The sequence below is a fragment of the Penicillium citrinum genome, assembly GCF_028827155.1.
Source record: "Penicillium citrinum strain IBT 23319 chromosome Unknown utg000009l:1.0-4274883.0:1.0-4276374.0, whole genome shotgun sequence".
Taxonomy (NCBI): domain Eukaryota; kingdom Fungi; phylum Ascomycota; class Eurotiomycetes; order Eurotiales; family Aspergillaceae; genus Penicillium; species Penicillium citrinum.
In genome coordinates this window covers 1,248,685-1,271,514 of record NW_026622694.1, presented here as the reverse complement: position 1 = coordinate 1,271,514, position 22,830 = coordinate 1,248,685, and the positions used below count along the sequence as shown (strand labels likewise).

Below are 22,830 nucleotides of genomic sequence, written 5' to 3'. Positions count from 1 at the left end.
CTCCGCCTTTATAGAGTGGACACGACACCACCAACTACGCGGGAAGTGAACGGGGATACCCGTCGATCGGGTGCTGACCGACCCTTAGAATGGATTGAAGCTGATATCATGAGCTTCAGTTCCGAATCACACCCATCAAACCGGATGGGTCTGCAGGTCCGTCTTCCGATGATTGGCCTTTCTTTCGTGGGCTTGGCAAGCGAGTCAAAACCCAAAAACATACGACGATCTTCTCTCTCAAAACCCCACTGTGGAGGGGGAGGGAGGATCTGGGCAAAGTGCGTCAGTGGCTCCTTGTAGATTCTTTAACAGATACAATAAATACAATACATACAATAGTTTTGCACCGAGGCTCCTCTGAAGATGTCCGTGCATTGGCGGCAAGCTTCCGGAGGGAGGGGGAGCAGGTTAGGGGAAAAAGAACCATAAAAAAAGATGCGGGCACTAACAGTCGGTAAGTCACCCAGTTCCAGGAAATCAGGGAAAATTAGTGTTTTTTTCACGACATTGCTTGTACTTGCCATTCATCCCTCGCATGGCATTGAATGAGCCCGAGCATTGGACGGAGTACATACATGTATGTACATAGTGGCTTTCCACGTTACATGTCGGGATTCAAGCGTCCACACAACGTCAATTGAGATCAGATCTGCCAAGGCAGCCAGAAATGGACTCGAAAAAGCGAACTATGAATATATATATATATAATTTTTTTAATCTCTCTTTCCCTTTTTTACCCTTCCTCTTCTTTTTCCTTCCATTGGAACAGCGTTGATGACTTGTAGAGAGGGCCCGAGCACTAAAGGCAACGTTGCCAAGTTCGTATCGTTGGCTTCTCGCGATCCGAGGTGTAATCTGAGTTCACGATACTGCAGATATGGTGTAGATCACATAATTTGTAATTGCCTTCTGGGTGTGTGTGTCGTGTTGTTCGTCATTGATACCTCTTCAGTCATCCCAGCCAATTCTTTATTCCCATGTTGCCTGTTCCCTGTCTCCATCGTCACTCTCAGCCGTGCAGTTATGGTCTCCAATTGACAGGATGGGTCGGCATATATTCGGCCGTAAGAGGACGTTAAGAAAAACAGAAAAAGGCCCACCAGAACAAGCGAGGCCCCGTGGAGACTGCTCCATGGGCTGTCATGATTTGTCGAGGCAGAGGAGTTGCGCGCCACTCAAATCCTACTATCGCAAGTCACAATTAGGGCCAAAAAAAAAGATAGTGTGCCTCTGACTGCCTGATGGTGAGCCTTGTGAAGGCATCCACTGCTGCAGAGCTACTGCAGCGAAAAAAAAATTGGGACGCGAGAAGGTCGACCGCTCAGTCGGGTGCCGCGGTAATAGATCATCTATACCTAAATTGTAGAAATTTTTTTTGGCCCGGCCAGGCTCCAAATGATTGGCATTCATGGCAAGATGCAGTTGAATAGGAACACTTGCTATGCATATCAATGGATGTAGATCGCCATTGATGCACAACCCTTTGAGATAGAGCGCCAGTCACCGAGAGTTTGTGAAGATCGCACCATTGATCCTTGTTAGCTGCGATCAACGAACGGTGGAAGCAGTCGGGGTGCGTGCCGGAGATGCATGACCGAGGATAGAGAAATCTGTGGCGTCTTGCTAGACATGACTAGAAGGAATGCAGTACCGGACTGCCGGGTTTTATTCGTCGCTGCTGATCATGACAATTGCCGGTCCAATCAAGTAGGCGCTGACTAGGCTTCACGATCATATCTGAACCCCGTTGGAGTCCGAAGCGAGCATGTCCCACAGTGGGTTGTGTGCAGGGAAGTCAATCGAGGCAAAATGAAGTGAGGGAGAAAGTCGGGTTGAGGCATTGAATGAACTCGATCTACAAGCCTCTTGTTCATCATGATGCGAGTATACAAAATCGCTTTCCTACATGTGAGATCAACCGTTAATGATCGGTTGGCCCCAACGCCCTTTCAATGAGAATACATTAAGTTTGTCTTGACCCCACACACTAAGATGCAGAGCAGAGAAGGAGGTGAAAGAAACTATCGAGAGTATAGATCTAGACTAGGATCCAGATCCAAATGGAAATGATCTGCAGAACTCCAATGCTCGGAGTCTGGTATATGAGGGAGTCGGATACGTAGTATGGTGCCAAATGGAGCATTTGACGGCATGGGACCGCGATCGATAACGCCATGGTCTGTGCCAACAAAGAGAGCATTCATATGGCCGAATTGACGGTCCCAGACGACGATATAGCCCGATGGCTGCCATCTCTCATTTGGGTTGTATTGCATGTCCAGTGAACCAAGTTGCATGAAATGGAAGGATTTCCCCCTTTCTTGGACTATACCATTGATTAGGGGACGAGCCCATATCAGGCCAAGCGATGTCGGTGTCCATTTTCCGGTGCGGTCGGACGATACTGGAAGTTGAGAGTGCGAGAATTCAATAGGCGAATGCTGAGGGCACCATTTGAACCTTGGGATGCCGCCTGTGGAGTGGTTATGTGAGGTCACTTCGAACCCACTCCCATCATGCTCATGAAGTAGTTCCGCAATTTGGCCCAATTGGTCGGGTGAACGAGAGCAGCCCGAAACTTCGAGTTCGGAAAAGAGTCGGCTCGGGTTATCGTAGCCAGCGCAGTCGCCATCAATTGTAAATAAAGGCTGATGTTCAAAAGAAGTCCATAGTGAGCCCGGGGTGATACTCGAATGAGCGCCAATCTCCGATTGCTGTGCAGTCACCCATTGCAATCCTAATCGCCGTTCGATATCGCCAACAGCCAACTCGAGTAGCGCTTCGTATTCATGATTCCCGACAATATCTACCAGCACTTGGCAAAGCACTGAGTCGTTAAGAATCTCTCTAACATGTGGGAATTCCGTCAAGCTGGGGAGGCTATCGCCGTTACGTATTGAAATGTCTTCCAAAAACTTCGCAGCAGTTTCTGAGCGCCCAACCCGGCTCAAAGCCAGGACGACAGAATACATAGAGTGTAAGTTTGAACTGGTCTCACTGCGGAAGCTCTTCATGAAAGCTTTCCATGAGCTGATCAACGGCTCACGACTCTGTAGGATAGACAATAAACAAAGGTAGTTGGTCCAGGTTGCTAAGTCTGCGTGAAAATCATCTTGGCTGCCTCCAAGTTTGGAATAAAGAAAATCATGCAGTCGAATATTTCCGTTCTCTGAGAAAGCATCGTACTCTCCAGTGATCTCAGCGAGAATATGCGTCGTATCGTAATGTGGACTCTCAAATAGTTCTTGGCGAACGGTTTCATATAGTATCTGAATCACATTGTGCAGATGACTGATTTGTATCCCCTTGGGAGATCTGATGAAGCCCGTGAAGAATCGATGAAATGCTACACTTGACAGGTTCTCGGCTGCAAGTTCCATTCCGAGCCCGTAGGTGTCGCTATTTATTGGTAGTTTTAGACGCTGTAGCCTCACAATGATGTCTCCAAAGACCGAGAGAAGTTCTGCAGATGAATGCTGTCCCCGACATCGCGAAATAATCCCAGGTAACTGAGACTGCAAAGATCTTGCCCCATCGACATCGATGACCAATCTTTCTGTCACATCTTTAAGAGAAGATATAGTCGTAATTGATTTGAGTCGGCCTTCAGCCTCTTTAAAGCCAGTAGAAGAGACTCCTTTGAGGGCATGCCACAAGGGCGGGGGTAGATAGCCACCTTGCCATTGAGGCTCTATTAAGTCAAGAATTTGTCGATTTCGATCAGCATCAGTTTGACACTTGGTCTTGGAGGTGACCGACCCCAAGAGCGTGGCCTGCAGTAATTCTAATGGCGATGGGTCTAGGAACAACTTGTGGGGATTAGCGACAGTTGTGACATTCCGAGACCATTTATTACGTTTAGATCGATTCCACTGTCCGTGTGATCTTTGTATCAATCGCATTGGAGTCCCCATAGTGAATACTGGCTGTCCTCGAGTCAACAATGGGAACGCGGAGACGGGTTGACCCACGAGGAAGTGGAGATGCCACCGTGAGGGAGCCGTCTGGGGCGGCAGTTCATGGGCGGTGTGGCTAAAAGCGGTGAATGCTGGTCTATCGATGATCTTACCGCCGCCAGAAATCTTGCCGTAAGTGCTTCTTATCAACCACCCCTCGGCATTATATTGAACTTTGCTGTCACAACTACTCTGTAGTGGCCTTTGGATTTCTATCACCATGCCCAGAACGCGACAACAAGATGCTGTGGCTGCTGAGAAGGAGCCTGGCACCGATAAGCCCCAGCAAGCGGAGCCTTCACAAGATCCTCCTGCGGCATCGGCGCCTACAGACGAAAAGAAAGATGACGGCGACGACGATGCTGCCGCGAGGGCACGCGAGCGCAAGGAAAGATTTAAAGCTTTGCAAGCACGTGCGGTAAGTGACTATTACGACTGGTGTAGGCGAGTGGTCTTGTAGACCATCCTTTACATCACTCGAAATAGAATACTGACTTTCCAACAGAAATCAGGTGCCGAACGAAACATGAAAGAAACCGCAGCAGAGACACAGCGTCTGGCAACGGACCCAGGCTTACTGAATAATCTGTCCCGTAAACACGCGTTCGCCTCTCACAACCTCCTTAAGGCGGACACGGAAGCGGCAGGCGAAGATTTTGAACGCAAGAGAGCCTGGGATTGGACCGTGGATGAGTCTGAAAAGTGGGATCGCCGTTTGGAAAAGAAGCAACGCCATCGCGACGATGTCGCATTCCAAGATTACACCCAAGACGCCCGAAAAGTTTATAGCAGACAAATGCGGGAGCTACAGCCGAATCTAGAAGCTTATGAGAAGGAGAAGATGGCTGCTATTGAGAAGGCAGCTGCCAATGGTGATCTGGAAATTGTCGAGACTGCGGATGGCGAGATGATTGCTGTTGATAAGAACGGTAGCTTCTACTCCACTGCCGACAGCGTAGGGTTTACCGACAACAAACCGGATCGTGCTGCTGTCGACAGATTGGTGACCGATCTACGCAAGGCTGAAGAGGTTCGCTTGAAGAAGCGTAAGGAGCGTCGCGGAGACGAGGAGGCAGATGTGACCTACATCAACGAGAAGAACAAACAGTTCAACCAGAAACTGTCACGCTTCTACAATAAGGTACGATTTCTACTTAGTTGTGATGTGTATGGATTAGGGGCGCTAACGTCCTTTTTTAGTACACCACCGAAATTCGGGACAGTTTCGAGCGCGGCACTATGATCTAATGTCACATGAAAACAAAAAGAATGAGGAAAGAAAGAAAAAGCTAATGTACATGCTGGATGTTTTTCGAGTCGTGCCTGCACGAGACAGTCCTCGTCACCAGTGGTTATTCTTGGCCGGTTCGCACGATTTTCAACATTGAACGAGAGGCCGGTGCACGGCCTGTAAAACGAGCCGCGTCCTGCCTTAGAGCATAGTTTTTCTCCAGGCCTTTGTTGCCAGCGCTTCGATCTGCTTTGTTCCCACTGCACCGTTTGTTGACTCATCTTCTAATGCCTCAACCACCGCTTCGCCCACCACGTCGACTTTCAGCGGCTTTTCAGCCATGGAACCGAGAAATCCTAATCTATTTCCGAGCAAAGTGTTGAATTCCGAGGCGACAAAGCCGCCCAATGCAATGGGCAGGGTGAACTTTCGGCTGCTGTCATACATGAACCCGGGACGCATGAAGATACTCCGCAACTCAGGAAGATTGGATGTGATTGCTGCCTCGGCCTCTCGTTTAGTGGTGATATACCTTTCTGGAAGTATGGGTGCTCCTGCTGCAGCAGAGATGTATACGAAGGCTGGGACATGCTCGTTCACAGATTCCTGAGCTAGTGCGATAGCTGTATTCCATCGATAGTAATAGGTCAGCCTTCAAGCATCTAGAAATCAACCACAACAATTCGCCTGGTACATACCGGAATCTCTATTCATTAGTTCATAAGTTAATTGGCCATCTCTCTCCTTAGGCTGCAAAGCCTCGCCTTCATGCCGTGTCAGAGGGTTCTGGCTTCCCAGCTTTGACGAACTAAAGGCGCGCTGTAGCCCGCTAACAATTGGTTCTCTGCCTTGTACCACACCCTTATAGTCTGCTTCCAATAGAATTCCCATTGAGTGTACAACGGCCGAGGCATTAGTCAGAAATGACTTATAGCTCTCCGGCTTTAACAGATCAGCCTTAGCCCATTCCACAGAGCTTGCCCAGCTAGGACGATCGGAGGATTCGGTCACGGCATCCCACCGCGGTTCACCGGAACGACTACGAGATAGAGTCGTTAGAAGAGATGAACGATCAATTGGTTGCAAAAAGCCTCATACCTTAATGAAGTGACCTCCCAGCCTCGTGCAGCTGCAGATTTGCAGATCCTGGAACCTGAAGCAGAAAGTTAGCATTGAGATTATCGGCCATCTCTGCTTTCCGGCTCTTGCACATAATGCGAACCTAAGAAACCACTTCCTCCAGCAACAACGAGCCTCTTAGCAGCCATTATGTCCAAATGTTGTATGAATTTGAGGTTTGTGAATTTAGGTAGAGCTTGTGTTGCTCAGCAATAGGTATTAGTATGATTTAACTGGCAAGCTCTGGGTGTCATGGTCACGTGCATCGCAAATGTGACTTCCGCCCTTGCGCGACTCTCACCTCCGCAACTTGCGACTCTCCCCCAGTCAAGTCCTTCACTATGCCCTCTACAACTGGGAACAAGCGTGTTAGAGTGAGTTATGGTGTTTTGGAAAACAGACATCCCGTATTCGACATGGATTCTTAACTAACACCACAAAATAGGGCGTTTCAGTATTCCGCCCTTTCAGTATGTCTCGATAACATTAAATCATATCTTATCCTACAAACAATCCAAATTAACAAGTATCCAGTTTTCGGCAGCGAAGCCCAACTCTTCGACCCTGAGAAGCGCCCCGCAAATGCGCCCACGGACCACACGCATCAATGGCGCGTATTCGTAAAAGGCATCAACGACGAAGACATCTCCTACTGGCTCAAGAAAGTCCAATTCAAGCTCCACGAGACATATGCACAGAATGTGCGCACGATTGAACAGCCGCCTTTTGAAGTTGTTGAGACAGGTTGGGGTGAATTTGAAATCCAAATCAAGCTCTACTTTGTCCCAGAATCCAACGAGAAACCACAAACACTGTGGCACAGCTTGAAACTACATCCCTACGGCCCCGATGCAGAAGGGATGAAGGAACGCCGAGAAGTTGTCGTTAGCCAGAACTATGAGGAGGTCATTTTCAACGAGCCTATTGAACCATTCTATGAGATCCTCACCGGGGGACCTGCAGGCTCAGTACCGAGAGGTAAAGGGAAGAATGCAAAGGCTATTCGGACGGCGGATATTCCATTAAGTGATTCCCCAAAGAATCCGTATAGTCGGGCGACGGAGGGAAAAGAGCTTGATCGAATGTCTGAGGCTACGAAGACCGTTGAGCAGATGATCAAGGAGGAGAAAGATCGTTTGGTCGAAAGGGAGAAGAAGCTGGCTGAACTGAGGGAAACTGAAGGTGTTCCTGTAATGCCAAAGAAGAGATGAGATGATCGTCCGCCAAGCTTTTCGATGTCAACATTGGACAGGCCATCCGGATTTGATCAACATCCTGAATAACAACCACTGCTAATGCCCTTGGTGCATATTTGATACTGCAACCGTCGCGGCGAGAATGCCCCGCAACCACGGCTTCGAAACTGTTCCAGATGGCAGACTCTTGTTCATAAGACCAACTGTATTGATATGATCGTCGATAGGGAAGGGCGAGAATACTCCTTGATCCAACAGAGCTTCGTGGCCCATACACCATGTTCTATAGTGCCAAATCATGCTGTATTTTTGGGGTCTTACAATCGTGTCTTGGTAGCAAGACCTTCAATGTTCTTTTTTTTTTTTAGTAATTGCAATGTCTACAGATGGGCATTGTCATCGGATGACTTTAATTGAATATCATGGTCAAATCTCAACCTCAAACTACTAATGTTACACCGATAAAAACCATTACTAGATAACTCATGGTGTTCAAAAGAGACACAATGTGTCAATTTGTATCTGGTATACCCACCCCATGCAACTATAATACACTATACACTGTCCAGCTCGAGCTGACATCCCTCTCTTATATCACACCCAGAGCTATCGTACAGCCAGGAACTTCTTAGGCAGAGTAGGCTCATAATCAGGATCAAACCAATGCTTTTCAAGCTCTGCCATAGGCTTCACCAAATCCAGATCATCATCTTGCCTCCCCACTTCAAAAAGAATACCAGCATCTTCCCTCTCCGGCGCGGAAACAGCAGTCTCACGCATAAGAAGTGCCAACATGAACGCCGCAGACTTCTCTCCCTTCGCTAACGCAACACTGTACCACTCCTTCGCAAGTTCGACATAATCCTTCTGAGGCAGAGACCTGTTGAGGAAAGATGCAATGTAGGCAACAGACTTGTTCAAATATGAGGAGGACTTCGCAGGATCATCCAAGCGCAAAAGTCGTGACATCCAAGCTGGCGGCCACCTATTCTGATTCGAATTTCTTTCCCCACGAGTAGCGTATTTTCCGAGATAAGTCAAATAATAGAAGTTGCCCAAGTAAAATGCAGCCTTTGAATTACCTGCCGACGCAGCTTTGCACATACACTCCTCATACATATCCAGATTATTCTCATTCATCATGAGAGAAGCATACTCCGCTAATGCCGCAGAATCATTATATTCCAGCGCGGCAATGCGAATAGCTTCATCAGCCTTCTGGCGACTTTCCACCGACCCGAATTGCTCATCGTGCGAAGCACGAAGTAGAGCCAAAGTTCGATGCGGCGAGTCTAGGATTTCACGTAATTGAATACTGGCAAACATACTCGGTGGTTGACGTGTAGGTGAAATTCGAGGAATGATCTTCTTCTCGAGCCATTTGAAAGCGGCATCATATTCACCACGTCGACCTAGAATATTCGCATGCAAAAGCATTGCTGGTGGGTATTCTTCTCGAGCCAGTCTTTCAATCTCTGCTGTCCATGTTGAACGCGCGGGTATGTTTTCTTTGATGGTAGATCGATGAACAGCAATTACCAGCGGTAAACGGGCTTTTGCCTGAGCACAAGATGACAAAATCCATTCTGAAAGAATGGGTTCTTCCAATGGTAGCGCGACGCAGTGTCCAATTCGAAAGACAGCATCGACATCTGCACTCGTTAGCAATTTACTCTATCACAACTCATTGCCAAGTCCCCATCTTGCACAAACTGAAAATAGACGCGTTTCGCACATACCGACGGAAATAGCACGGACAGCAGTCGCAGTCGCATCTTGCTCGAATGCCGCCGTGATCAACTTCACTCCAATATCGTTATATGTCTTGAAACTAATTTCCTTTGGTATTTCACCACTCGCAATAGCAGCATCGTAGACAGTCCCTGCAATCTGTTCATGTAATTGCAAGCATTCCCCCATGCTCTTCTTAGTGCTATTTTGTATCTTGGACTTAAGGAAAAGTTGCCCTTTCACTCCAATCTTCGCCGATCGACGTCCCTCCCACTGAGCTTTTCTCTCTCTTTCGATAGTTCCCGGTGCTCGAGGCGCTCTGGGTGCAGACTTTGAAGCTCTTCGAGGAACCGTCGTATGGAAACAGCGCGTTAGTGCAGGTGCATTATGTTGGTTTGTCCGAGAGACATGTGTCGAGGCGGGTAGACTGCGAGTGCGAGAACTAATCGCGGACGGACTTTTGGCGTGAATTATCTTACGCAGCTGTAGCCATTGTGTCAGGGAGGTCGTTGACCTCGACATTGTGGCTGTATTCTGGTGAAATGGGCGAGGAGGCCGGTGGAGTTTGGGAGGTTGCGGAGGTTGAGAAAATCGCGGAGGTAAGGAATTGGCGAGTCCGCTTTAACGGCGAGAGCGAGTCTACTCTACCTCGACCAAAGCACCGATTTACAAGGAAATGCCATGCTACGTAATGAAAGCCTGGATGAAAATACTATTGAAACATGCTCAATGCATCAATTAATCAAACAAACCCTCTGTACCAGACGGGTCTCTAAACAAAAAATAAATGCGTATAATGTACATTTGCCCTCGCACGCCCAGGCCAACAAACAACGCTCAGGTCTTCACAAAACCAACCAGCTTAAGCCATTCAAAGGGAGAAGGGGGGAATAGAAAAGGCCTTGGGAATAAAAAGGGAAACAAGTAGGAGAAAAAGGAATTAAAGACACCAAATTCCCCGGCCCAAACAAAGATGTCCGATTTTTTTTTTCTTGTTCCCCAGGAGTCATATTCAAATTCCTTGTTTTTCTTTTGATTTTACTCCATGATGGCCTTAGCACCCAGACCCTTAAGAGTCTCAATAATCTTCTCGGCCTCCTCCTTCGGCACAGACTCCTTCATGATCTTGGGGGTAGACTCGACGAACTTCTTGCTGTCAACCAACGACAAGCCGAGCATGTTCTTGATCTCCTTGATGATCTTGGGCTTGGAGCCGGCCTCGAAAGACTCGAGCTTCAGGTTGAACAGGGTCTTCTCGGCAGCAGCGGGGGCAGCCTCTTCTTCCTCAACGGGGGCAGCGGCGCCAGGTGCGCCGGCTCCGGGGGCCATAGCAAAGCCACCGACAGGCAGATCGGGGATGTTCAAGCGGGTCTATAGAGATGCAAAAGTTAGTAACTGACCATTCTCGGTTATTTCAGAAAGGTTCGATAGGGTAATTGGAAGATAAGAATCCAAATCACTTCGTATCAATCACCCGGACAGGTTCAACCCACCTTCAAGCTGGACACAAGATCGGCAGTCTCAAGCAGAGTCAATGTGCTGATCTGGTCGACAATTTGTGTGATCTTGGGGTTGGCAGGGGCAGCAGCAGCCTCGGTCGATTCCCATCGTCGGGTGCTGGGTGTGCGGGCTGTGTATGAGGTCGCAATGCGCAGGGAGGATGGGCGGACGGAGCCGGACAGCTGTCTGGCGCAGCGAGCTGCGGACTGGATAGGGAAGGACATGGCGAAGGCGTGGGCGGAATTAATAACTCCGGATCGAAAATCAATTGAATGCTCGTGGGGTGGAAGGAATTGGTAGGAGACAGCTCGATTCGCGATGCGGACGAAAAGAATGGTGAGAGTTTCGGGGAAAATCTAAGTATCACGTGATGGGTTAGTAAGCATGTACTGTGTACAACCGTCAACAACCCAACTATTCACTAGCTATACAAATGAGACATCAAGCATGGAATTGAAATATTGAAAGGCTGGCTTTTGATTTTTTGCATTGCAAGATCTTGCTGCGGTAAAAGAATGAGGAAATGTATTAATTTACCAGTATCTACAAAAGTTACCAGAACTACCGACTGTCGACGGCTTAGACCATTGACATCCAGCTACATAGAAGCAATTGACCAAATTGAAGGGATGTATTATCATACTCTGCTATACACAACAGCCGACTTTTTTTTCGTGATATCATACGAAGATCTATCAACGTCCCAGCGGTCCCGAAGCCTCATAATCACATTTAATCCTCATCCCAGTTAGGGTTGGGGCCTGGGGGTTTGGGCCCACCAGCCTGTCTAGCAACGATGATTTGGTCAACGCTGAGAACAGTACGAGCAGCCTCGCTAGCAAGACGAATAGCCCAGCTCTTGGATGCCATCAAGTCGAGAATACCCTCGTCGACGGCATCGATGGTGCCGTCACCGGATCCAGATCCAACCTCCAAATCAACACCGGTAGTCCAGTAGGGCTCTTCCTCCTCAGATGAGCTACCTTCTTCCTCACCTTCGGACTGGGCATCCGTGTTGTTACGGTGGTGTGCGGTGTACAGGCGGGAGAGAACATCGGTGGCATCGAGACCGGCAGACTCGGCGAGGGTGCGAGGAACGACCTCGAAGGCTTCGGCGAATTTGCGGATAGCGTGCTGGGGTAGACCGGGGGTCTTGTCTGCGAAAGCAGAGATTCGCTCAACGAGCTGAATTTCGGTGGCACCAGCACCGGGGACGAGACGGGGGTCCTTGGTGATAGCTTTGACGACGTTCACGCCGTCATCAATGGCACGCTCGACATCATCCAGGTGATTCTGAGTAGCACCGCGCAGCACGATTGTGGATGTGCGGGTGGCGGAGCTGGCATCTTCTTGACGGAAAACGGTGACACGGTCACCACCGATCTCGGTGGTCTCGACAACGTCAACGGTGCCCATCTCATCGGGCATGGGAGCGCCCAAACGGGCCAGAGGGGTAGCGCCGACGACGCGGCACAGACGGCGGAGCTCGAACTTAGAGAGAATCTTGATGACCAGAATGTTAAAGCGGTTGAGATAGTGCATAGCAAGGTCGCCGACGGTAGAGCCAGCAACGACGACGCGGAGACCAGAGTCATAGAGCTCCTTGATGGCAGTCTCCAGGCGTTCCTCCTCGCCCTTGGTGAAGTCCACCATCTCCTGGGCGTTCTTGAGTAGCACAGTACCCTTAGTCTCAGTCTGTTGAGTATCAATGGGGCAGCTGAAAACGCCGACCTTGGCCTTGCGAGCCTGCTTCACAATGCCATCCGGTTCACGTCCGAAAACCATACCCTTCACCACCTTGGATTGCTCCAAGCTACCACCCATGATCTTAACAACACGTACATTGTCCACGTTGAAGTTGAGGGGGTTCTTGGGGAGTACAGCGAGAACGGCCTCCGCAACCAGGTTCGCCAAAATATCTTCCGTGCCAGACTGCTTGCTAGCAACGACCGTCCGAAGGGCCTTGCTGAGTTCGGTAGTGGAACGCATCTCCTTGAGTCGATCGACCTCGAGATCTACCACAAAAAGCATATATTAGCAAAAATTCATAAAAGCCGGGCAGACAGCCGTTCGTGAGTCTAGCCTCCCCTATCCTCAAAATCGGCCGCCATAGCCACGCAGAGCCCAAAATAATGAAGAAAAGACCAAACATACCCTCTAAAACCTTCAGAGCAAAGTTCTGTGCCTTCTCGTACCCTGAAGTAATATCACTGGTCTTCAATCCCAAGCGAATAAGCTCCTCCGCCTTCTTCAGCAACTCTCCCGCCAGAACAATAACCAAGTTCGTGCCATCACCCATCTCAGCATCCTGCTGCTGAGACGCCATAACCAGCAGCTTAGCAGCGGGATGAACAACATCCAGTTCACGGAGGATGGTGGCAGCATCGGAGGTCAGAATCATCTTCTGCAGGTGGTTGATGACGATCTTGTTGCGGCCGTAAGGACCCAGGGAAGTCTGAACAGTGCCGGAGATAGCTTGGCAGGCCTCGATGTTACGAATGACAGCTCCATCCTCGGCGTCGTGGCTGAATTGATGGGATTGTGATTAGCAGCTTGGTATAGGAGCTGGGGGGGTAGTTTACTCTTTACCCCCTCCAGATAAGGAGGTGGGAAGAGGGGGGCTTTTCTTACCTCTGGTACCCGGCCTTGAAGAGGCCCTGCTGGGAGGGCCCGGGGATGGATAACGACATTATGAAAGGTCGCGTCCGAGAAGGATACGACTGGTTATCAGGGGGATTCGAAAGGGAATGTCGATGGTCAAGGTGTGTCGGGGAATTTTTGGTGGTGGGTTTGCTGCAGTTCGCGGGGCGGTCAACTGACCGCCCCGCCGTGCAAAGCGATATGTACTATGAAGACTACATACAAAAGACCCAGAGAGAAAGCAGTCGATATTGCGCAATTGATGGTAATATGGTATTTCACTGAAAAAAAATAGAGTTGATTGAAGACAAATGTTGGTATATGATGACACTATTGCACATGAGTTGGGTATATTACATTCCCTCCGCGAGTCCAGATCACCAGGAACTATTCGACCGATACGCATTCTGGAAGCTAGGCACTATAAAAGAGTCAGCTTCAATGACAACCATCCATATTAAAGCATGCAAAAGGATCACTTACTATACTTCCCAATAGAACTACATCCACTATCTTGATAAATCGTCTCAGCCTTCTCAAGCCATCCCCGAATAGCCTCTTCCCGATTATAACTAGACGGATGAGTCGACATAAACTGCGGCGGAGCACCTTTCTCCTGCATCTGCATACGATGCCACAAAGCAACAGCAGCTTCAGGATTAAAACAAGCCTTAGACATCATCATCAAGCCCATATTATCAGCCTCGGCCTCCTGAGTCCGAGAATTAGGCAAACTCCACATCAAATTCACCAACATGGAAGACAACTGTCCCGAAACATCGAATAATAATGAGACAAGAAAAACAGTTCCAAGCGTCAGGAAACTATTACTCATTCGTTCGGCTGGATGTCTCGCAACAACATGTGCGATTTCATGACCCAATACCGCAGCAAGACCATCCTCGTCTTGACAAATCGGTAAAATACCCGTATAAACGAAAACTTTCCCTCTAGAATATGCGTCAGCTCCGTTTTCGTTTTCAAGAATATAGCATCAGGTTAGGGCAAGAAATATACATACCCAGGTAAAACAAATGCATTAGCCATTCCATCATCCTTGATAACATGAACTTTCCATTCCGCCCCTTCAATAGGAGCTTCCGGAATAAGTCTTTGAAGTACCCGATCAACATATTTAACCAAAGGATGATAATCCGGTAATACCTTCCCACGCTCCTGAACCAAAATTTCCCTATAACTCTGTTTCCCCATTTCCAACTCCATCCCCAAAGAAACACAATTAAATCTTCTTCGTCCCGTCATCTCTACCACATCCGTGTTATAAAGATATATTCCCGAAACACCGAGTCCTATCAGGACAAAGTGGCCTGGTTTCGCGGCGGATAGTAATCTGTAGAAGATTGCGCCGCCAGCTGAACCCTGGGAACGGCTACCGTTGAAGCGGTTATAGTTTGGTCCGCGGTATGAGTTTTGCGGATGGGATGTGAATGGGCGGGTTGGAATGTGAGGGGTGAAAGGTGATGTATTTCGGGAATGGGAGTTGAGATTTCGTAGAGGGGTGAATTTTTTGGGGGTGGATATGTTTTTAGATTGTGTAAACCATCTCGAGGGTATTTGTGTTGAAGTCGTTCTAAGACGTGAGTGTTGCTGTGAGATACCTCGGAATCCCAAGGGTGATGGGACAGGTTTTGTGAGGGCTGCGCGTAGAGCGCGGAGAGTATAGGTGTTCATTTCGCGCTGGGGTATGTGTATATGTCGCGGGTTTGTGGACTTTGCGAAGAGTGAGGAGTGAGTGAATGAGTGAGTGAGTTAGGTTTGGAAGTTGAGGCGGAGCTTTGACTGAGTCGGGGTTAAGCTGCCCATTTCCGGCGTTAGGATGGTCTACTCTGGTAATATTCCAGAGTCTTCGATGAACCTTGCGTCGGAAATATTCTGGCAGCAATGTATATGCTACATAAAGTTAAAATGGATTTGTATTCTAGTTTTAAGCCATGTAAATTCATCATTTATCTAGATAGAGCTCTAATTTACGCGGGTTATTCAGTATTGTCGATGTGGTCACCTTCAGCGTCCAAGCAAAGTCCTGATTACGAGCAGGTCTGTCTACCTACTAAGCTCAACTAAATTAGTCGAATTAATTGTATAATATAAAGTAGGTAGCACAACTCAGGGGATATTCTCAGATCTTATATTAAGTAAAACACATGCAGTCATTATTCACAAGAGGGTGCGGATCAATTATGAAAAAAAAATGTGAGTGATAGAAGGGGATAGAGTTATAAACAAAATTCAAAAAGTTCCAGTCATGATATTTTCGGGGGAAAAAAGAATCTCCGTTTCCAAGGGGGAATAAATGTCACCAGTAGAACCAAGGAGATATATAAAAGAGAAAAAAGACTTTGAAAGGAGAAGACGTAGCATACCAAAATGGGGGGGAAAAAACGACCTAACCGCACCAAAGCCAGACCAAAACAGAATAGAATCAGAGACGGATGCATAAACACGGTTAACCCACAGGCATAACGGAAACACATCAAAAACAAATAGCCCCTGGAATCATGCCGCGCAGTCGTGGTGGGAACAAAGTGGTATCATGGCAGGCAAGAAAGAAAAAAAAATTGAAACGAGACAAGGAGCAAGGGAGTAGCAGACAGAAGGGTATGATCAAGGATGAGAAAAGGAATAAGGACATGAGTCATGACCAGCTTGATATAGAGAGACAAGGGGATAGAGAGGTATAAATGCAAAGGCAAGGCAAGGCAAAGGGAAAGAGAACTGCTCAAAAAGCAGATACTCATTCCTCTGTCAAAGCATCGTCGCCCATTTCCCGCCAATCTTTAGATTTATCGGTTAATCTCCGCACACCACTAATACGCTGAGCCCAATGTGCCTCGGAAGGAGTCCGGTACGTATAAGCGCGTTGAGAGGAGATAACACCAATACTTTGTAACACAGCTTTCCGAGAATCACGACCAAATACAGCGGGGTGATTGATCCATTCGAGAGCAGAGTCAAGATCCGCGTTCAAGGCGACCATAGTGTGCGCATCTACAGATGATGCGGGGGTGATTGTATTGGCATCCGAGACAGACGACGTATGGCTTTCGGCAAATGTTGAAGATGGTGTGGGCGAGCTTGAGTTGGGCGTTTCGGTGCGGCTACCTGAGTCGCTGGTTCCGGAACGAGAAGCTGCACCGGGTGGTAATGGTGGAAGACCTCCTTTGCCGAGACCCTTGAGGATACTCCTTGTTTCGTTGAGTAGATGTTGGCCACGGTCGTTTTGGCCGCGGGAGACAAGGGTTAAGGCTCGGGTTAACATGTCGGATGTGAGAAGTTCCATGCGACGTTGGACGATCGATGGGTGGGGTGGAATGGGAGGTGTCATGGGCCGATTGCCCTTTGCTTTCGGGTTCGGAGGAAGCATGGTTATGGCTAAAAGAGATGGACGAGGCGAGTGTGTGAGGTGGCCGTCGCGAAGGAGATCGCCATAGGTGAGGTCGGCTTGAATCAGCGGTACCTCCTCAACGCTGAGAACCCGCTGCTCATCCCCATCGAGACCACCACCGAGGGCCTCCAAACCTGAGACGAGGCTTTCCCAGGGATCTTGAGGCATGTTGTCTTGGGTGGTATTATCTGGTTGGATGACCAGCTGTACCAGGACATCCCGCTTATCGCCGAATCGAAGATCTCCCAATGCAGCTTCAGCGTCCCTACCGGTAGCACGCTTGGTAGTATGTAGGGCACCGCTGATTTTGACAAACTTGGCAGGCGAGCCCTCCGGCAAGCGGAGCTTCAACTTGACATTCTGATGAGAGGTCGTTTGCAGAGCACCCAAGCACCCAGCAACACATTCCCGCAGCATCATCCAATCCTTCACATAGAGGTAGGAACCCTTAGTACGAGTCGACAGCTCAATCATTGTATCCGGCTTATGCGTCAAACCGAGGCCGAATGAATGAATGCTGACCTTCGCAGCCTCAGCACGAGACACAACAAAGTCAACACTTTCCGGGTCAGACGTCGAAGAGTCGCTGATGAGAAGGATCGTGGACACGGGATTGTTAAACTTGCGCTGCATCAAGAGGTCCATGGCAACATTAGCACCCTCCACCACATCGGCGCGGAGACTCTTCTGGCCAACAGGCCGAATAGAGTCCAGAATCTTGTTCCAACCACCCCATGTCTTGGTGGTCATGCCAACCAGAGGTACACCACCACCGCTGGAACCAAAAGTCACCAAGCCCATGCGATCCCGAGAGCCCAAGTTTTGCACGAGGAACTTCAAAGCATCGCGAAGAAGTGTAATTTTGAGGCCCTGCATGGAGGAAGAGACGGGTATAACGACGACCAGATCGAGAGGAATATGGAACGAATCAATTGATGGGGTCTCCATGTCAGGGTTGGTGTAGTCTGTGATCGCAGTGTTGTTGGACTTGCCAGCGCCATAGGAAGAGTTGATCGATGCCTGTCGCTGAATACGGCTCGTGCGGTAGTCATCCTCCTCGGTCCCTGAATTATCCATATCATAATCATTATGGCGAGAGAGATGTTCGACCGGATGCAAGTCCACCAGCGAACGGCGCCACATCTCCAGTTGATTGCGATTCGGGAACCGCAGGTAGAAATAAGGCAACTCGCTAACAGAAAGGTTGAGTGTGAGGACAGGCTCGTCAGAGGCAGACTCGATGGATTTCAGGTGCTTCTTGATCAGAATTGAACCCTTCAAAGTGCACCGTGTCTTGGGCTTTTGATCATCGTAAAGGTGGTGGGGGTCATTAACTCTCTTCTCCTTCACGCAAATGAGCATCTCGCCAAAGAGAAAACATTCCAATTCTTGCCATGACTCCCGATCCTTGCCAACTCTCATCTGCCCGTGTAGGCGAAGCTTGCCAAATCGTTGGAATTCAAGTCCATGCCAATTATCCACCCGGTTTCTCAACTCTTCCGCGACCTCATCCAAATTCTCCCCGTTGTCGTATTGAATGGACCGAGCGTCTTGTGAGCCTTCAAATCCTCGCGCAGAGAAAGGCTCATCGGGTTGCGATTGGCCAGATGGGGTGTGTCGGAGATCTTCCGCGTCGGGGCGCCAGTTGCCTTCGGGCACCTCGACCGTGATCAAGCATGTAAGGGATTGTTGCTGGCGAGATCGGTTCATCGTGGGAAACTCACTGCGGACAGTTACGATCGGGGCGGGAATAGGATTCTTGGTGACACCAGGCCGAGGGCTGAGGTCAGATTCCATTGCTTGGACGTCATAATCGTGGCGACGCCCACTGCTTGTATGCGCACCATCGTTGTGATAGTCGCCTGAGGAGCCTGCCGCACTGCCATTGCGGGAATGAGGCTGTCGGGAAGGGGTATGCGAGACTGCCGTTAGCCGCTCCACGCGTTCCCGTTGGCCCGTGGTATCGCGACTGTCTCGACGACTAAATGTCGATTGGGTCGGACCATTGTATCGGCTGCCTACTTCACTAGGAGCCCGACGGCTGGATTGTTGATCCCATGGGGTTGGGGTTGTCACGCTCCGAGCTGTGGCACTGTCGCTCATAGTTACCGAGCGAACAATGTTGGTTATTTTTTCTAGTCGCATTCCCGAGTTAGTCAGGGCCGAAGCCGCGGGGGAAGCGAGGGCCGAAGCCGCGGGGGAAGCGAAGAGGATGGGAATGGGGGAGTTTTGACACATACCGACATCCAGAACATTACCGCCTCGACTTGTGTCTAAGCCCAATGGCGCATTACATGTTGGACAAAATTGGGGGTCGAATTCGCGAATATATTCGTAGAAGCATGCTTCGTGGGACACATGACTGCATGAGAATTGGAGAATGCGCTCTCCGCGGAGGGTATGCTCTAACGGTTCCTCACAGACGGCGCATTCACTCCCAACAAACGTCCTCTCCCGGCGACTGCGAGTACGATCGACTTCCATTTGGCCGGATTGTCTACCAGATCTCGAGTTAAATGAGACACGAGACCGATTGGTATGAGACAGGGAAGACTGCCAGGCCGGCTGGTCGGTAGTAGAAGTGGAATAAATAGAATCTGTTAAAGTCGACGGGGCCCGAGGTCGATATGAGGTTGAGGTGTTGGAAGTAGTGTGATTGTTGTGATTGGAATTGTTGGTATAAGTGGCCGATGTATTGGTAGTGTAATTGGAAAGAGTGCTCTCAGGCCGGTCAGGCCGGTCAGGCCTACGAGTTAAAGAACGAAAGGAGCGCAGGGCGGACGTGGAACGAGATGGCGACTCTGGCCGCGATTGAAATTCTGTACGTCACCGGGGAAGAGTTGTTAGTTCTGCGGGGAGACGCAAGAAAAAGACGACGATGTATGATCGGGTAGTCGGCGTGTCACAGAAATGTCGATCGTAGAATGAAACAGGCAGTTGGAAAGATGAAAGAAACGTCTCAGGGGGGGTGTGTAGTAGGGGGGGGATATGAGAGAGAGAGTGGAGGAGGATGAGTGGAAGAGGAGAAGAAAGAGAAAGAGAAGAAAGGGAAAAGAAAAGGAAAAGAAAGGAGGATACGGGGCAAAGTGGAGGAGGGAGGTTTAAGGTCAGTGGGCACATCCCATCTTGAACCGATGCAATGGTCTCAGATCAGGAGTTCCGAGCAGAGGAAGATGCGATGAAGCTGAAGAGGAGGAGGAGGAGTGATGATATTGATGCTAGAGGGAGTACAGTGTATACACTGTAGTGTATCCAGTATACAATACAGGATAGTAATGGAGTTCGATAACATACCGTGATTCCTTCGGGAACGACCTAAGAAGGCAATTTCAGGTAGATGAAGATGATGTGAATCGTTGCCCTTAGACTCCGTTCTGGGTGACAGTCTGGGTTTCCACATTGAGGGGGGAATGAATTCTCCCAAAGGCCCAGGAGGAGGTGGGGAAAAAATTAGGGAGAAGAAAAAGGACGAAAGACGCGAGAAAAGTTAAATCAATCAAATAAATCGAATAAATGAGAATAATATGAAATAATTCATAAGATGAATCAAATGGAGATCGTACAATACTGTACTAGCGTAGGATGAGAAAGGAGAGTTGTACGGAGTACGGAGTACTGTATGATACTGTACTCTCTCCGTAGTGGAAAAGGAGTACCCTAAAAAGGACTAGATCATTTAAGAATTCGGAGAAAAAGACAGCCAAAAAAAAAGAAAAAGAAGAAAAAGGAAAAAGAAAAAAAAAAGTCACGACGATCCAACACGATCGCAAGATCCACCAGTCTGCCGAACAGCTGCGCTAGTCAGGGCGACCCATGGACGCCCGCCGGTGCTATTGTTCTTTTTCCGTGGGTCAAGGGCATATCCTCCAGTCATACTTCAGCTCTACGGAGGACATACTGTACATGTACATAATAGTTAGTTACTCTAGAATTGAGTCCCCTGAAATGACTGAATTTCCGTGGGACTACAGAAGCATTACAGAATATTCCATCAAAACTAAAAAAAATTGAAAGATGAAAAAAGAAAAGAAAAAAAAACGTGGATGACACGCAGGATTCCCTCCCCCTTGCTTCTTTTCGCCCCTCCACCATGCAGTAGCCTGCAGCAACCCAACCTCGAACCCAACTGAACCAACTGAACCAAACCCCCCCATTTCGAAGTATAATAAAGCATCTGATGGCTAAGAAAAGGTTAGACAGTGTCCACTTCACGCAGGTTCGCCTCAAACGGGCAGGTGTTCGGTCGAATGCCTATGAAACTGCTCCATCGTTCATCTTGCCACATACTCTACCCAGTCAATTAACCTAGTTCATCTACTTAATCTACTTAATCTAGTTATTCATAGATACTACTGTGCTATGTGTATCTTGTATTTGACTACTAGTAAATTCTGATCAATGTAACCCGATTTATTGGACTCCCGGACTTCCGTAAGATCAGATTAACTTTGCCTCTTTTCTCCCGCTTCTTCCCTCTTCTTCCCTTTTCGCTTCCTTCATTCTGTTCTTTCTTCATTTTTGTTCGCACACCCGTATATAATGTGGTACAGTACATATTGACTACAGTACTTCCCTCGGCACCTGGCCATCCGATCAATTGGTCTTTAATGAATGCCCCTGCCCATGATCCTTTGGGTCTTTTATCTTGGTTACTTTGCTGAGTTCCCGTGGTCAACCACTCTTTATCATCTCCAACGAACACTCACAATCACCAATCAGATCTTACTAATCTCCAACAGATGATCGCATATCTTGAAATCCTTCCACTATCCACTCTACCATATATCTCTACATTTTTAAATATGCACTTTATCTTCCGTGGTTCTCACGGTGATCTGCTGACAAACCCTTCCTGCCTGAGGCTGCACTTCCGCATCTGTCGATCGTCCAACGGTTTCTGTCATCGCCGCTTCACCATTTTTTGGTCCATTTTCAGGTCCTCAATTAAGCTTTTGTCGCAATTTTGCGGATTGGACGTCATGGTCCCAAACTATTGCTCTTTTTCATCGGCAATTGTCTATCTTGAAGAATCCTATCCATGGTGTACTGTATGTACTCGGCCTCGGCACGAACACCCCCCCCCCCCCCCAAAGCCTGAGAAATGATGTATCCCATTCCCCCATCCATACTGTACATATTCTTGGCAAAATAAAAAATCGCCCGCAATGACCATCGATGAACGGAGATTTATTTCCCATTACTGGGGTCAAGCACGTCCCGTCCAATCCGATTCGATACAAATCAGACTACTCCGTACGGAGTAATTCTCCCCCTCCGCTCTACTCTGGTCTACGGAGTACTGCTCTGCTAACCCTGAACCCCTTCCCATCATCGCCACATGAGCCGCGCTCTCGCCGCACTATCGACCGCTAATCTATCCCCACACGTCGCCCGTCGTCCCACCACTAGTCAACCGATGTGCAAGAAACCACCACAAGCAATAGAACTAAGGGAGATTAACTGCACATCACTGACTCCATTCAGGCCCTAGACAGCTCTCGCCACGCGCGCCGTTCTATCCCACGAGACTGCGATGTGGAGCCGGGATACTGGTACTCGCTTCGCGTTGCGCTGATCTGTCCCGCTGCTGGTTTTTTAGAGGCCCTGCCTTGACATGGTCCTCCACTGAAGTGCTGAAAAGGGTCAATGCCGGATCGGCATCTCCCCTGTCATATTCCACTTTCGTAGTAAGTCCCAGCTTGGTTGCTCCGTGTCTCCGGGAAATGAGAACGCGTACTGTGGTTTACAGTGGGAGTCTAGGTAAGAGTGAACCAAGTTTTCTTTTTCGGCTCTAATTTATGTGCAGATATTGTTTTAGTGCGCAGAGTACGGTGTACGGAGTAGACCAGGTTGTTTTTGAAAAATTCAAGGTACAATATGTACTATTGTGAATGGAGATAATGCACGTGGTAGTCAGTATCATAAAAACTAACTGTCACTACATCCAGCATACATATTACTGTACTGTAGTAGTACATATGGAGACCAGTCAACTCGACCTGTCCACTGCAGCACAGCACAGCACAGAATAGCCTGATTGACAGCCAGCCA

General features: G+C 48.7%; 10 protein-coding genes across 10 annotated transcripts; 3 read left to right on the top strand and 7 right to left on the bottom strand.

Moving 5' to 3' along the window:
* Positions 1 to 2,021: 2,021 nt before the first annotated feature.
* Positions 2,022 to 3,914, bottom strand: N7469_009945 (uncharacterized protein; the record flags this gene model as incomplete). The annotated part of the gene is made up of 1 exon (XM_056648850.1): positions 2,022 to 3,914. The coding sequence occupies one exon, from the start codon at positions 3,912 to 3,914 to the stop codon at positions 2,022 to 2,024; it is 1,893 nt and encodes a 630-aa protein (XP_056495981.1).
* A 262-nt stretch (positions 3,915 to 4,176) lies between these two features.
* Positions 4,177 to 5,204, top strand: N7469_009944 (pre-mRNA-splicing factor SYF2; the record flags this gene model as incomplete). Its single annotated transcript, XM_056648849.1, has 3 exons — positions 4,177 to 4,374; positions 4,462 to 5,097; positions 5,157 to 5,204. 3 exons carry the CDS (start codon positions 4,177 to 4,179, stop codon positions 5,202 to 5,204), a joined length of 882 nt encoding a protein of 293 aa, XP_056495980.1.
* Positions 5,205 to 5,388: 184 nt separating this feature from the next.
* On the bottom strand, positions 5,389 to 6,455 carry horA (ubiquinone biosynthesis protein COQ11; the record flags this gene model as incomplete). The annotated part of the gene is made up of 4 exons (XM_056648848.1): positions 5,389 to 5,810; positions 5,886 to 6,226; positions 6,286 to 6,340; positions 6,410 to 6,455. 4 exons carry the CDS (start codon positions 6,453 to 6,455, stop codon positions 5,389 to 5,391), a joined length of 864 nt encoding a protein of 287 aa, XP_056495979.1.
* Positions 6,456 to 6,647: 192 nt separating this feature from the next.
* On the top strand, positions 6,648 to 7,517 carry yaf9 (YEATS domain-containing protein YAF9; the record flags this gene model as incomplete). The annotated part of the gene is made up of 3 exons (XM_056648847.1): positions 6,648 to 6,680; positions 6,752 to 6,776; positions 6,841 to 7,517. The coding sequence occupies 3 exons, from the start codon at positions 6,648 to 6,650 to the stop codon at positions 7,515 to 7,517; spliced, it is 735 nt and encodes a 244-aa protein (XP_056495978.1).
* A 591-nt stretch (positions 7,518 to 8,108) lies between these two features.
* N7469_009941 (uncharacterized protein) lies at positions 8,109 to 9,755 on the bottom strand (the record flags this gene model as incomplete). Its single annotated transcript, XM_056648846.1, has 2 exons — positions 8,109 to 9,154; positions 9,242 to 9,755. 2 exons carry the CDS (start codon positions 9,753 to 9,755, stop codon positions 8,109 to 8,111), a joined length of 1,560 nt encoding a protein of 519 aa, XP_056495977.1.
* A 516-nt stretch (positions 9,756 to 10,271) lies between these two features.
* Positions 10,272 to 10,957, bottom strand: N7469_009940 (mitochondrial 54S ribosomal protein bL12m; the record flags this gene model as incomplete). Its single annotated transcript, XM_056648845.1, has 2 exons — positions 10,272 to 10,604; positions 10,727 to 10,957. The coding sequence occupies 2 exons, from the start codon at positions 10,955 to 10,957 to the stop codon at positions 10,272 to 10,274; spliced, it is 564 nt and encodes a 187-aa protein (XP_056495976.1).
* A 508-nt stretch (positions 10,958 to 11,465) lies between these two features.
* On the bottom strand, positions 11,466 to 13,423 carry N7469_009939 (chaperonin-containing T-complex subunit CCT8; the record flags this gene model as incomplete). The annotated part of the gene is made up of 3 exons (XM_056648844.1): positions 11,466 to 12,748; positions 12,888 to 13,258; positions 13,365 to 13,423. 3 exons carry the CDS (start codon positions 13,421 to 13,423, stop codon positions 11,466 to 11,468), a joined length of 1,713 nt encoding a protein of 570 aa, XP_056495975.1.
* Positions 13,424 to 13,750: 327 nt separating this feature from the next.
* Positions 13,751 to 15,065, bottom strand: N7469_009938 (M48 family metallopeptidase; the record flags this gene model as incomplete). The annotated part of the gene is made up of 3 exons (XM_056648843.1): positions 13,751 to 13,794; positions 13,857 to 14,323; positions 14,395 to 15,065. 3 exons carry the CDS (start codon positions 15,063 to 15,065, stop codon positions 13,751 to 13,753), a joined length of 1,182 nt encoding a protein of 393 aa, XP_056495974.1.
* An 827-nt stretch (positions 15,066 to 15,892) lies between these two features.
* Positions 15,893 to 16,075, top strand: N7469_009937 (uncharacterized protein; the record flags this gene model as incomplete). Its single annotated transcript, XM_056648842.1, has 1 exon — positions 15,893 to 16,075. One exon carries the CDS (start codon positions 15,893 to 15,895, stop codon positions 16,073 to 16,075), a length of 183 nt encoding a protein of 60 aa, XP_056495973.1.
* Positions 16,076 to 16,128: 53 nt separating this feature from the next.
* Positions 16,129 to 19,263, bottom strand: N7469_009936 (vWFA and PH domain-containing RING finger protein; the record flags this gene model as incomplete). Its single annotated transcript, XM_056648841.1, has 1 exon — positions 16,129 to 19,263. The coding sequence occupies one exon, from the start codon at positions 19,261 to 19,263 to the stop codon at positions 16,129 to 16,131; it is 3,135 nt and encodes a 1,044-aa protein (XP_056495972.1).
* Positions 19,264 to 22,830: the final 3,567 nt, after the last annotated feature.